This window comes from Lipotes vexillifer, unplaced genomic scaffold, assembly GCF_000442215.2.
Source record: "Lipotes vexillifer unplaced genomic scaffold, Lipotes_vexillifer_v1.1 scaffold184, whole genome shotgun sequence".
Lineage (NCBI taxonomy): Eukaryota > Metazoa > Chordata > Mammalia > Artiodactyla > Lipotidae > Lipotes > Lipotes vexillifer.
In genome coordinates, this window is record NW_006783561.1 from 1,559,277 (window position 1) to 1,571,266 (window position 11,990).

The following is an 11,990-nucleotide window of genomic DNA, read 5'->3' on the forward strand; positions in this document are numbered from 1 at the left end:
TCAGCAGGTAAGCAACAGCGGCCAGAGACTCCGTGGACTCCACTGCTTCCATTGTTGTCATCTGAGGCCAGACCATGGGGTGTGAGTGGGAAATGTGTCACGCTGGGCAAATGGGGTATGGGGGCACCGTGTGCCCAGCAGGACGGTTATGACCAAGAACGCTGGTGTCAGAGGTTCAAATCCCAGCTCCGCCACTGTGCCTTTGGACTAGCAACTTAACTTTTCTGTGACTCGGTTTCCTCATTTGTAAAATAGGGATCATAAGTTGTTGTGAGGTTTAATTGAATTAATATACATCAGACATTTAGAACACTGCCTGACACATTATGAAAGCCATACAGTGCTATCTACTTCATTAGTCTAGAGCAGACGTTAGAAAGCTTTTTCTGTAAAGAGCCGGATAATAAATACTTTAGACTTTGCAGGCCACATATGGTCTCTGCTGCACATTCTTCTTTGTGTATTTTAACTATCTTGTAAAAATGTAAAAACCATTCCCAGCCCTAGGGCTATACAAAAACAGGCCACGAGTCAGATTATGCCCATGGGCTATATAGTTTGCCAGCCCCTGTTCCACAGCAGTGGTTCTCACACTTTTACACCCTTAAAAAGTACTGAGGATTTCCCCAAAGAGATTTGGTTTACAAAAGTTATATCTATTGATATTTATCATATTAAAAATTAAAACTGAGAATTTTTTAAAACACACAAATATGCAAGCACAATCCCATGAGCTGTCAAAATGTCATCAGACATCACGTAACTTCTGGAAAACTCCAGGGTACGGTCATGAGAGAATGGGAGTGAAAAAGGTAAATGATGGTTTAGCATTATTATGGAAATAATTTTGACTTAACCAACCCCCAAAAGGGTCTTGGGAACCCCCAGACTACACTTTGAAAACAGTTTTACTAGAGAATCCCCTGGGCGTAACTCAGTTTCATGGATTAGGAGAAAAAAATAAAAGAGAGTAGTGGATTTTGTTTTACAAGAATAATGTAGCAAATCCCACCAGGTTTACCAAGCCACCTGAGAATAACTGAAGCGCTTTCACCTGTTTAAGGTTGTCCTTCTCTATCCCCGCATGCAGGGGCCCCTGCCTTCTCCTTATAGCCTGAATAACCTGCTACTCCAAAAGCCCGCCCACCTGCAAGTCACACCCACTCACCAGGGCAGCAAAGTACTCAGTCTCTGTCTCCTTCCCACCCTGGGACCGTATCACCTCGGTGACAGCAGCCAAGACAGCACAGATCTGCACATGAGGAAGAAGGTACCTATGACATCTATTTCCAATCAAACCCCACCGCAGGGTAGCCTCTTCTCCTTCCTCCTTCACAAATTATTCTCCTGATAAAGCCCAGAGCAGACAAGATGAGCAGTATCCAGAGCCAGGGGAACACACACGGGGCCCAGCAACAGGAAAACTCACACATCTGCCCAAAACCCACCTCTAAGGCTCTACCCCTTATATATGGAAATACCTGCACAAATGTGTAAACATTCAAGCACAAGTGTTCACTGACGCAACCAATTGGAACAATAAAGCAGCCATCAACAAGGGATTAATAATGTACTCATTATATAATAATGACAAATTCAAACACTATGTAACTATTGAAAATAATGGTGAACAACTACATAGATTAACTCAGAAACACTGCTCAGTGGCGAAAAAAGTTGTAGAATAGTATATATAAAATATAATGGCATTTCAGTAAACCTAAACAAAATGTGGGTAAAAAAGTCTACAACGGTAATTTGACAAGAGGCCACTGAGCACTTGAGATGCGGCCAGTGTGACTGAGGAACTGCATCTTAAAATTTTTAAATTATTTATATTTAAAAACAAATACTTTATCCAGTTATTGGGAAACAGATTTAGAACTACTTGGGTATATGAATCTACTTTTGCAACTGTAAGTTTTATGAACTTTAAATACAAATCAAGTATTGCCAATGAAGATTTAGCCTCCAAATGGAGGTGTAAGACTAGATTTTGAAGACTTAGTATGATAAAAATAATGCAAAAACACCTCACTTTTAAAAATATTGATTATAAGTTGAAACAACAATATTTTGGGTATACCGGGTTAAATGAGATATATAAAATTAAGGTTAATTTCACTTGCATCTTTTTTACTTTTATTTAACATAGCTACTAGAAAATTTTAAATTATGTATGTGGCTCACATTACATTTCTTTTCGACAGCACTGGTCTAGAAAAGTACTGTTACTGTTAACAGTAACTACCACAAAGGAGTTAAGCTGGGAGAACAACTTTCATATTTTATTCTACTCACCTCACTTTGTTATCATTTATAGTTTTGACATTTTTTCATTTAAACAATGAAAATATATGTATATATAATTTATAAACTAAAAAAAGTAAATAACATTTAGGTCTTGTTAGATAAAACAGTTTTTAACCACTGTTATTCAGTATTAATTTACTCAACAAATGTTTCCTGAAAACATTCTATCAATATATAAAAAGGGCTGTGTTAAGTATAGTTGAAGAGATAAATGTTTGCAAAAAATGTTTTGGACATTTGAAAACTGTCAGGAAAATACCCTGAGGGACTTTACACTTGAGCCAGGAAGATGTTCTTAGAAAAAGCTGAAAGTGGAACCTGCCCTAGGAGGGGTAATAAGCAGCAGACACAAAGGGTAGGAGGGGTGACACATCATCCAGAGATTCCACCTGTCCAGAGATTGTCACCGGACAGCAGTCAGCTGGCCTCCCCTCACTAGCCTCCGGCTGTCCTGAGAGTCCCCCCTACCTCCTTGTGGGCAGCCGAGCTGGACTCCCAGAAGCGCTGCACTTTGCTGAACGTGACGTTTGTGCAGTCGGAGAGGCCGCTCAGGAAGGTGCCCGAGGACTTCTCGGTGAGAGCTGGAGCCACCTCTTCCTCTTCCATGGCAGTCTCAGGGGCTTCGCTTTTACCCAGACGCAGGGATCCTGACTGCAGCTCATTATGCAACTTTACCGCATCAACTGTCAAGTCGCTCTTTCCTGAGAACCGGAGGCAAAGGGTAAGGCCCCCAATTCTTACCCGAACCTCCTTTTGGCTAAGAGAACAAGAGCTACCCCTAGGAAACAAACAGGCGGAGTCCAGGCCCCCAACCAGAGAGGTTAAATTCTGAACGCGGTCCGCCTCAGCAGTCCACTGTACACCTAGAACTTATCAGATTCAGAAAGGGAACTCTCCAGGTAAAAGTTTCGCCGGTGGGAGTCGGGTGGGGGCTGCAGTGAGAGGCCTGGGAAAGAGATGAGGGTGAAAGCGCTTTGTAAAGCGCCACGACGGTTAACTATAGGCGTGAGTACTGACTGATACTCGTGGTACCCTAGCCAAGTCATCTCCCTCCTGTGGAGTCGGTTTCTGCATCTTTTAAATGGGGAGGGTGGACCTTTACAACGGGCTCCAGAACGGCCATTTTAGGAGAATAAAGGTCCGATGCTTGGGCCCCAGAGCCTGCAGAGAGGTTGAGACCCAGGCCTGCCCAGAACACCGCCGCAGGCGGCGCTTGGGTCGCGACCCTGCTACCTGAGGGCCGGCTGAAGAAGCGGCTGCGGGCGGCCTGGCGGTGGCGGGAGATGGCCGGGTTGCTGTCGCTGCTGTGGCCTTTCTTCCAGCGTTTCAACTTGGCCGAGACCCCGGAGGGCAACTTCCCCGAACGACCCATGTCTACTAAGCCGGGGGTGAGTTTAAAGGACCGGGTGCCAAGGACCTAGAAACACAAGCAGGACCCACGTGGGCTCGCAACCCGCTCCACTTCCTCTTCCTCTGGCGTAACTTCCGTATTCACGTCCGTTACCATGGCAAAAGAGTCAACATCCGGTTCACGTATTCTCCAGGCTCCGATCTGGGAGAGGCTCCGAGGAGATCAGTTCCTAGGGAAGAAGTGCTGGTGTTAGGGAGTCGCTGGGGCGCTTACTCCAGGGCTAGGGTTCTTGGCCACAGGAGTGTTTTTTTTTTTTTTTTTTTTTTTTGCGGTGTGCGGGCCTCTCACTGTTGTTCTTTATTGGAGTATAATTACTTTACAATGGTGTGTTAGTTTCTGCTTTATAATAAAGTGAATCAGCTATACATATACATATATCCCCATATCTCCTCCCTCCTGCGTCTCCCTCCCACCCTTCTTATCCCACCCAGGAGTGAGTCTTATAAAACTGGAATTCCTTTGCAGGTTAAAAAACAAACGTACATTTATATTATTTTTAAAAAATCTAATTTCAAAACTTAAGCGTAGAAACAAATTTATTTGAAAGAGTTAATCCTACTGTATAGCACAGGGAACTATATCCAATCTCCTGGGAAAAAACATAATGGAAAAGAATATTTTTCTTAAAATGGGGACTTCCTTGGTGGCACAGTGGTTAAGAATCCACCTGCCAGGGCTTCCCTGGTGGCGCAGTGGTAGAGAGTCCGCCTGCCGATGCAGGGGACACAGGTTCATGCCCCTGTCCGGGAAGATCCCACATGTCGCGGAGCGGCTGGGCCCGTGAGCCATGGCTGCTGAGCCTGCGCGTCCGGAGCCTGTGCTCCGCAACGGGAGAGGCCACAACAGTGAGAGGCCCGCATACCGCAAAAAAAAAAAAAAAAGGATCCACCTGCCGATTCAGGGGACACGGGTTCGAGCCCTGGTCCAGGAAGATCCCACATGCCGCAGAGCAACTAAGCCCATGCGCCACAACTACTGAACCTGTGCTCTAGAGCCTATGAGCCACAACTACTGAGCCCGTGTGCCACAGCTACTGAAGCCTGCGTGCCTAGAGACCGTGCTCCACAACAAGAGAAGCCACCGCGATGAGAAGCCCGCGCACCACAACAAAGAGTAGCCCCCACTTGCTGCCAACTAGAGAAAGCCCGCGTGCAGCAACGAAGACCCAACACAGCCTAGTTAATTAATTAATTAATTTTTTAAAAAAGTATGTATGTGTATAACAATCGCTTTGAAAGATTGGCACAACATTGTAAATCAACTATACTTCAATTAAAAAAAAAAAAAAAAAAAGAGTTAAGACCTGGCCAGACCTGAGGAGTGAAAACTAGTTTGGGCTGGAAAGAGAAAAAAGCAGGCAGTGATGGTCTAAACCCGCTTAGCTATTTTCATTTATTACTGTGGATACCCACTTGCTAAACTACCCTTGCCTCATGACAGCACTCAATCCCACCTACTTAATATCCTCTTCTCCTAATTCCACTTCAGAACCAGAAAGCAATCCAGATTCCCACTCCCCTGAGACCCTCCCCAGAATCCTTTAGCCAGAGCCCAAACTTTACAAAAGAGCTTCCCTCCCCTCTCTTGCAGAGCAGCATTCCAAGATTCCTCCAGAATTCCCTCCCTCAATTCAAATAAGTAAATATGATTTTGTCAGACTAAGGCTTGATCCTGGGGCTTTTGGCTGATTAGGCTTTGAACATTCATTTTACAAACATTTTTTTTTAGCTCCCACTGAGTAAGACACTTCAATGAGTCAATCTTGTAAATGAACCAGAAGCTGACAAAGATTTTGCATTCTGCTTCCTTCACTTGATACAGTGTGAATTTTCCCCCTTGTTACAAAATGATGAAGTGACGGTTTGCCTCACCCCCAAATTCAAATGTTAAAATCTTAACCCCCATAGATGATGGTATTAGGAGATGGAGTTTTGAGAGGTGTTTAAGTAGTGAGGGTGGACTCTCATGAAAGGAATTGGTGCCTTATGAAAGAGATGCCTAGCCCTTTCCACCATGTGAAGACAAAGCAAGAAGGCACTAGCTATGAACCAGGGGCCTCACCAGCCACACTGGCTCCCCTGAAGCTCGAAACCAGCCATAACTCATCTACAATATTAGAAGTCAGGATAGCACTTTTCATGGTGGTAACAGCTGAGAGCGGGCACAGTGGTAATATTCTAATTTTTTATCAGAAGGGAGTTTACATGGATGTATTCACTGCGTGATAGCTCATTGAGCTGTACACTTATAATTTGTGCACTTTTCTGTGTATATATTAGTCTTCACTGGTTTACTACAAATAAAAAGTCGTCCTTGCACACAGAGCAGAGGGAGCATCTGGACTGTTAACATGAGAAAGTGTCACTGCAGCAAAGGCAGCGAAGGCAGCTGAGCATTGACTCAGCTGCACGGGTCACCACCAACTCCTCCCATCAGGCCCCATTCCGGGACACAGGCTGAGAGCTGGATTGTAAGTCTGAGAAAAAGGAACTGGTGGCCTGAGGAGGAAGAGGAAGACAAGTCTGGAAACTACTGAAGCAAGCCGGTGCTCGCAACCAGAGGCCTAGATGTGGAGACAGTTACTTGAGAGAAGACAGACGTTAAGTGTTGGGTTCGAGTCTGGACTTACGTTCCACATGACACGGAGCAAGGATTTAACCTCTCTGAGTCTACATTTCATATTCCGTAAAGTGGTAATAATACTACTGAATAATACTACTGAACCCAGTGGGCCCTGGGCTCTCTGTGGTTTCAATGCGAAAGGTATGTTTGTCAAAATGCGTACAGCTCCGTAAATGTTGTTAGTGGTACCTTGTAAAGGGTGCCATGGTGCACTTTTGCCACCAGAGGGAGCTCTGCAAACAAGCAGTTAAAGCCAAAACCCTACCAGAGACAGCTGCAAACAGCAACAATGGCTGAGCTGCTGGGGTTTTGCAAATCAGATGCGGAGATGAAAAGGCCCAGGGTAGTGGCAGCCTTCCTATCCTTTTCCTAGACAGCAGACACTGCGGGCCTGCAAACCGAGTCTGCGTCATGACTGGATACAGCCCCTGGATGAACCATCAGTCTAGAATGAGCACTGGAGGTCCACAGCCTCCCTGCCGGCCCTCCACCCTGAGGCATCTGCTCGGGGCCTCCTCAAGAAGACATGTGGTGCCAGGAAAGGGGACAAGAGGTATCCAGATGGCCTGAGCACACTCTGAGCATCCTGCACCCCAGGGTTCACCTTTTTGGTGAAGGACTAACTACCTCAACCCTGAATTCCAGCAACATCTTCCACCCAGAGGCATTAGCCATCTCCACGACTAGCCACATATATATGGCTAATAAGGACCACTCACGTTTGTAGGATGGGTCCTGTAGTCAGACCCTCAGGGTTAGAATTCAAGTACTACCACTTGCTGTCTGACCTTAAGCAAGTCACCTTACTCTCTGAGCCTCAGTTTTCCTCATCTGTAAAATGGAGATAAGAATGCCTACCCTGCCCATAGGGTTTATGAGAACTAAATAAGGTAACACATGTAAAAGTGCTTAACAGTGCCTTACACATAATGAGAAGGCAATAAATGTGAGCTCATTATTATAATCCAAAACACTCTTCTTGAGTAACAAAACAGCTTCTCAGCTACTATCTAAGTGAGGAGGACAGAGCACGTGTCCTCGCTTCACAGATGGGGAAACATGGTTCCAAAGAGTTGAGTGACACCCCTAAGGTCACACAGGCGATCAATGGGCAAAAGCTGGGAGATCCAACTCTTAGCCAAGGAGCACCCCCTGTAGCCACTGCTCTTAAAAGCCTCTTTGAGGCTCACGTGGAAGGAACAGGGCTTCTGCGTCCAAGGCACTGAGCCCAGGGCCAGCAGGAAGGCCTTTTTTAGGTCATTGGGGCTGTAATCTGTTATGACACTAGGCAGGAGGAAACGGAAATTAATGCTCAGCCTCTTGCCCTAAACAAAGAGGAAGCGATGGTTTGGATGTTTGACTTAGGGCTCAAGCTCTGGTGGGGGGAGAAGGGCTTTGTCACCCTGGGCAGCCCATCATGACCCAGGCAGTGGAGTTGCAACTGCTCCAGAGCATTTTCCTAACTGCTGGAACTGTGTCAACAACCAGGCTTTGGGCTTAGGCAGGCTTGCATTTGGAACCACATCCTAGGTGTGCCTGGGGGCAGGCAGCTGACCTTTCTAAGCCAGTTTCCTCATCTGAAAATGGGGCTGCTGTTTGGAGGCTGAAATGAGATCACACGTGCCAAATGCTTAGCACCGTGCCTGGCACAGGGGCATGAGTGAATGGCCGGGTGTACTAAAGAGGAAGTGTGTTTCCCTTCTGGTGTAGAGAGGACCGGTGTCTGCGCATGGCAGATGCGCTCTTGCTCAAAGGGAGAACTGTCTCCAAGGTGGAGTCCACCCTTTCTTCCCACCTGACAGCGGGTATCCATGGCTGGCAGAAGGGAGTCTGGGTAAAGAGAGACAGTGTGATCACCACTACCTGGCATCCTGATTCCCATAAAGTCAATCTTGGACTTCCCTGGTGGTGCAGTGGTTAAGAACCCTCCTGCCAATGCAGGGGACACGGGTTCGATCCCTGGTCTGGGAAGATCCCACACGCTGTGAAGCAACTAATCCCGTGCGCCACAACTACTGAGCCTGAGCTCTAGAACCTGTGAGCCACAACTACTGAGCCCACGTGCCACAACTACTGAAGCCCACACGCCTAGAGCCCGTGCTCCGCAACGAGAAGCCACTGCAATGAGAAGCCCGCACACCGCAACGAAGAGTAGCCCCCACTCGCCACAACTAGAGAAAGCCCGTGCGCAGCAACGAAGACCCAACACAGCCAAAAATTAAAAAAATTAAAAAGATTTGCATTTTGCTTCCCTGCCTCCCGCTGACTGTGAACCCCTTGAGGACAGGGACCATTCTGGTCCACTCTTTTTTTTTTTTTTTTTTGCACGGGCTTCTCATTGCAGTGGCTTCTCTTGTTGCAGAGCATGGGCTCTAGGTGCGTGGTCTTCAGTAGTTGTGGCTCACAGGCTCTAGAGCACAGGCTCAGTAGTTATGGCGCATGGGCTTAGTTGCTCTGCAGCATGTGGGATCTTCCTGGACCAGGGCTCGAACCGATGTCCCCTGCACTGGGATGCAGATTCTTAACCACTGCACCACCAGGGAATCCCTCTGGTCCAGTCTTGTGTCACAGAGCCCACCACAGTGTCTGGCACATAGTAGGCGTGCAATACATTTATTTGCCAAATGAATACATGACATTAGCTGAGCTCAGCTAGAGGCACAAGAGAGGTTTGGGTAAAGATTTGGGGGGTCTAAGAAGATGTCCCCTCATAAGGGGGCTGTCAGAGGGCTAGCTTTCTTTTTCTTAAATAAGCTGACCTTTAGATATGTAACCAATTTTCTTTCTTTTTTAAAAATATTTTATTTATTTATTTATTTGCTTCATTATTTTAGCTGCGCCGGGTCTTAATTGCAGCATGCGGGATCTTTAGTTGCAGCATTCAGACTCCTTAGCTGTGGCATACAAACTCTTAGTCGCGGTATGCATGCGGGATCTAGTTCCCTGACCAGGGATTGAACCTAGGCCACCTGCATTGGGAGTGTGGAGTATTACCCTCTAGGCTACCAGGTAAGTCACCATCAGAGGGCTATCTTTGATGAGAAGGTGAGTTTTGTTTTTTTTTTTTGCGGTACGCGGGCCTCTCACTGTTGTGGCCTCTCCCGTGCGGAGCACAGGCTCCCGACGCGCAGGCTCAGCGGCCATGGCTCACGGGCCCAGCCGCTCCACGGCATGTGGGATCTTCCCGGACCGGGGCATGAACCTGTGTCCCCTGCATCGGCAGGCGGACTTTCAACCACTGCACCACCAGGGAAGCCCCCAGAAGGTGAGTTTTTGAAAGTAAAACTGGCAAGGTAGATTGGGAACAGATCCTGTCTGGCCTTGAGGGCCAGGCTAAGGGGTCTGAATTTTTAAATATTTTTTTAAACTTTATTCTATAAATTTATTTATTTATGGCTGCGTTGGGTCTTCGTTGCTGTGCACAGGCTTTCTCTAGTTGTGAATGGGGGTTACTCTTTGCTGTAGTGCATGGGCTTCTCATTGCGGTAGCTTCTCTTGCCGTGGAGCACAGGCTCTAGGCACATGGGCTTCAGTAGTTGTGGCACACAGGCTCAGTAGTTGTGGCACACGGTCTTAGCTGCTCTGCGGCATGTGGGATCTTCCAGGACCAGGGCTTGAACCCATGTCCCCTGCATCGGCAGGCGGATTCTTAACCACCACGGCACCAGGGAAGTTCCAGGGGTCTGAATTTTAATAGGAAGTTTTGGAAGCATCTTACACTCATGATCCTGCTGAGTCCTCACAACCAGGCTGTGCAGGAGGTGTTATTATTGTCAACCAAACAACAATAACAACAATACACACACACACACACACACACACATACAAGGCTGCAAATAAGAGAAGAGTTAATTTTGTTCTTAAGAATTGCAATTCTGGAGACACAAATTTGGGTGAAACGTAAAGAGCGTTCCAGGGAAGGGAGTCACAGGGGCTTTTAAAGGCAAAAGCCACAGGCTGCACTCTGGTGCAAGAAAGGAAATGTTTGTCCTTAAGGGATAGGCTATCACAAGTGTTTTAGGGTAAGGGTCTGATAAATATCTTGAGTTTCTGGAACATTGGGCAGATGTCCTGGATGCCTGCATTAAGGTAATAAGTGCTCAGAGGTCAGATTTCTATCCAGGCCGAGACATGCATAAGTCACACTTCCTCAAAGGCCTCCCAGCTCCATTTCAGAGTGCTGTCTTAGCAACACTGACTCCATTTTGATTTTCCTTTCACATCATTATCCACATTTTACAGATGGAGAAACCAAAGCTGTGGAAAGTCAAGTAACTTGCTTAAGTTCCCAACAGCATTAAATAGTAGAGTTGGAATTGTAACTTACTTTTCTCTCAAGTCCTTTTCCTCATGCCCAGCTGGTTACAAAGAGATGAAAGTAGCCTAGTTCTCACACCCAGCACTCACAGGCTGGTTGGGGTGGCAGCAAAAAAAACCTGGTGGTGATGATCAGTGCCATCATTCAGGTACACCCAGAAGGACGGGAGCCCCGAGCCCGGCTGGGTGTGGGCAGGCCTCAGAGGAGAGTCAGGGACAGCTTTCAGGTAAAAGGTGACAGTCTTGGTCCGTTCCGGCTGCTATAACAGAATACCATAAACTTGGTGGCTTATAAACAGCAGAAATTTGTTTTTCACAGTTCTGGAGGCTGGGAAGCCCAAGATCAAGGTACAGGCAGATTCAGTGTCAGGTGAGGACCACTTCCTGATCCATAGACTGCTGTCTTCTTGCTGTGTCCTCACATGGCAAAAAGGGCAAGGGAACACTGTGGGCTTTCTTTTATAAGGTTCTAATCCCATGAGCCCTCATAACCTAATCACCTCCTATAGCCTCCACCTCCTACTGCCATCACATTGAGGGTTAGGATTTCAACAGATGAATTTAGGGAGGACATAAACATTCAGTCCATTGCAGTGACATTGGAGCTGCACAGTGACTTGAAGTTGACCTGAAAGGAAAGTTAGAGGTATGGGTCAGGCCGAGGGAACAGCAGCTGCAAAGGCACAGAGGCTAGGGGTACCATAACATGTTTACTCTAGAGGTGGGTGCCAGTTAGAGACTACTGCACCAGTACAGGCAAGAAACAATGAGGTCTGACACCAAAGCAGTGGCAGTGGGAGCAAAGAGGAGAGGACAGACTGAAAAATATATTTAGGAGGTGGAATGGGCAGCACTCACTGACTGACCAGTTATGAGGGATGAGCAGGGTTGCAGTGTGCATTTGTGCAGACTGTGGACTGCTCAGTTTCCCAGCTGAGGGATCTGAAATCCCATCCTCATTGGAGCCTTGTCTAGAAGAAGGGTTGGTCTTTTTCTAATTAACCAAGACATCATAGAGACTAGCAATAGCCCTAGAAGGGAGAAAAATTTACTCCCAGAGAGGTGACATTCCAGAATATGAGTGGAGGGTGTCTATGGAAGACACCACCTCTCAATAGCTGAAACAAAAAGCTGTATCTCTGACTTACTTCAGGAAGACAGAGCACTGTCTGTGGGGCAATCTCCTTGAGTGGAGCAGGGAAGTGACCCTCTATGCGGTGCTGGGAGGTGTGAAGGTCAGAGATGGGCATGCTTAGAGAAGGGAGAGTTTAGGGATTGGTTGGTGAACTGAAGTGTGGCTGTTGCTGATCAACTGGCTTACAGAAGA

At 46.9% G+C, this 11,990-nt stretch overlaps 1 protein-coding gene across 3 annotated transcripts in view; it reads right to left on the bottom strand.

Annotated features, from left to right (window-relative positions):
• The window catches only part of RRP12 (ribosomal RNA processing 12 homolog), a 27,897-nt gene extending 24,080 nt beyond the window's left edge, over nucleotides 1-3,817 (bottom strand). For 2 of the 3 annotated variants that reach the window (XM_007456201.1, XM_007456202.1), the window contains exons 1-3: nucleotides 3,547-3,817; nucleotides 2,782-3,014; nucleotides 1,169-1,252 (exon numbers count right to left, since the gene is read on the bottom strand). In XM_007456201.1, coding sequence (XP_007456263.1) covers nucleotides 1,169-1,252; nucleotides 2,782-3,014; nucleotides 3,547-3,685 — 456 coding nt within the window. In that variant the 5' untranslated portion in view covers nucleotides 3,686-3,817. Of the gene's footprint in view, nucleotides 1-8; nucleotides 62-1,168; nucleotides 1,253-2,781; nucleotides 3,015-3,546 lie in introns of all 3 variants that reach the window. The other variant, XM_007456200.1, reaches the window with a different exon arrangement.
• Nucleotides 3,818-11,990: the final 8,173 nt, after the last annotated feature.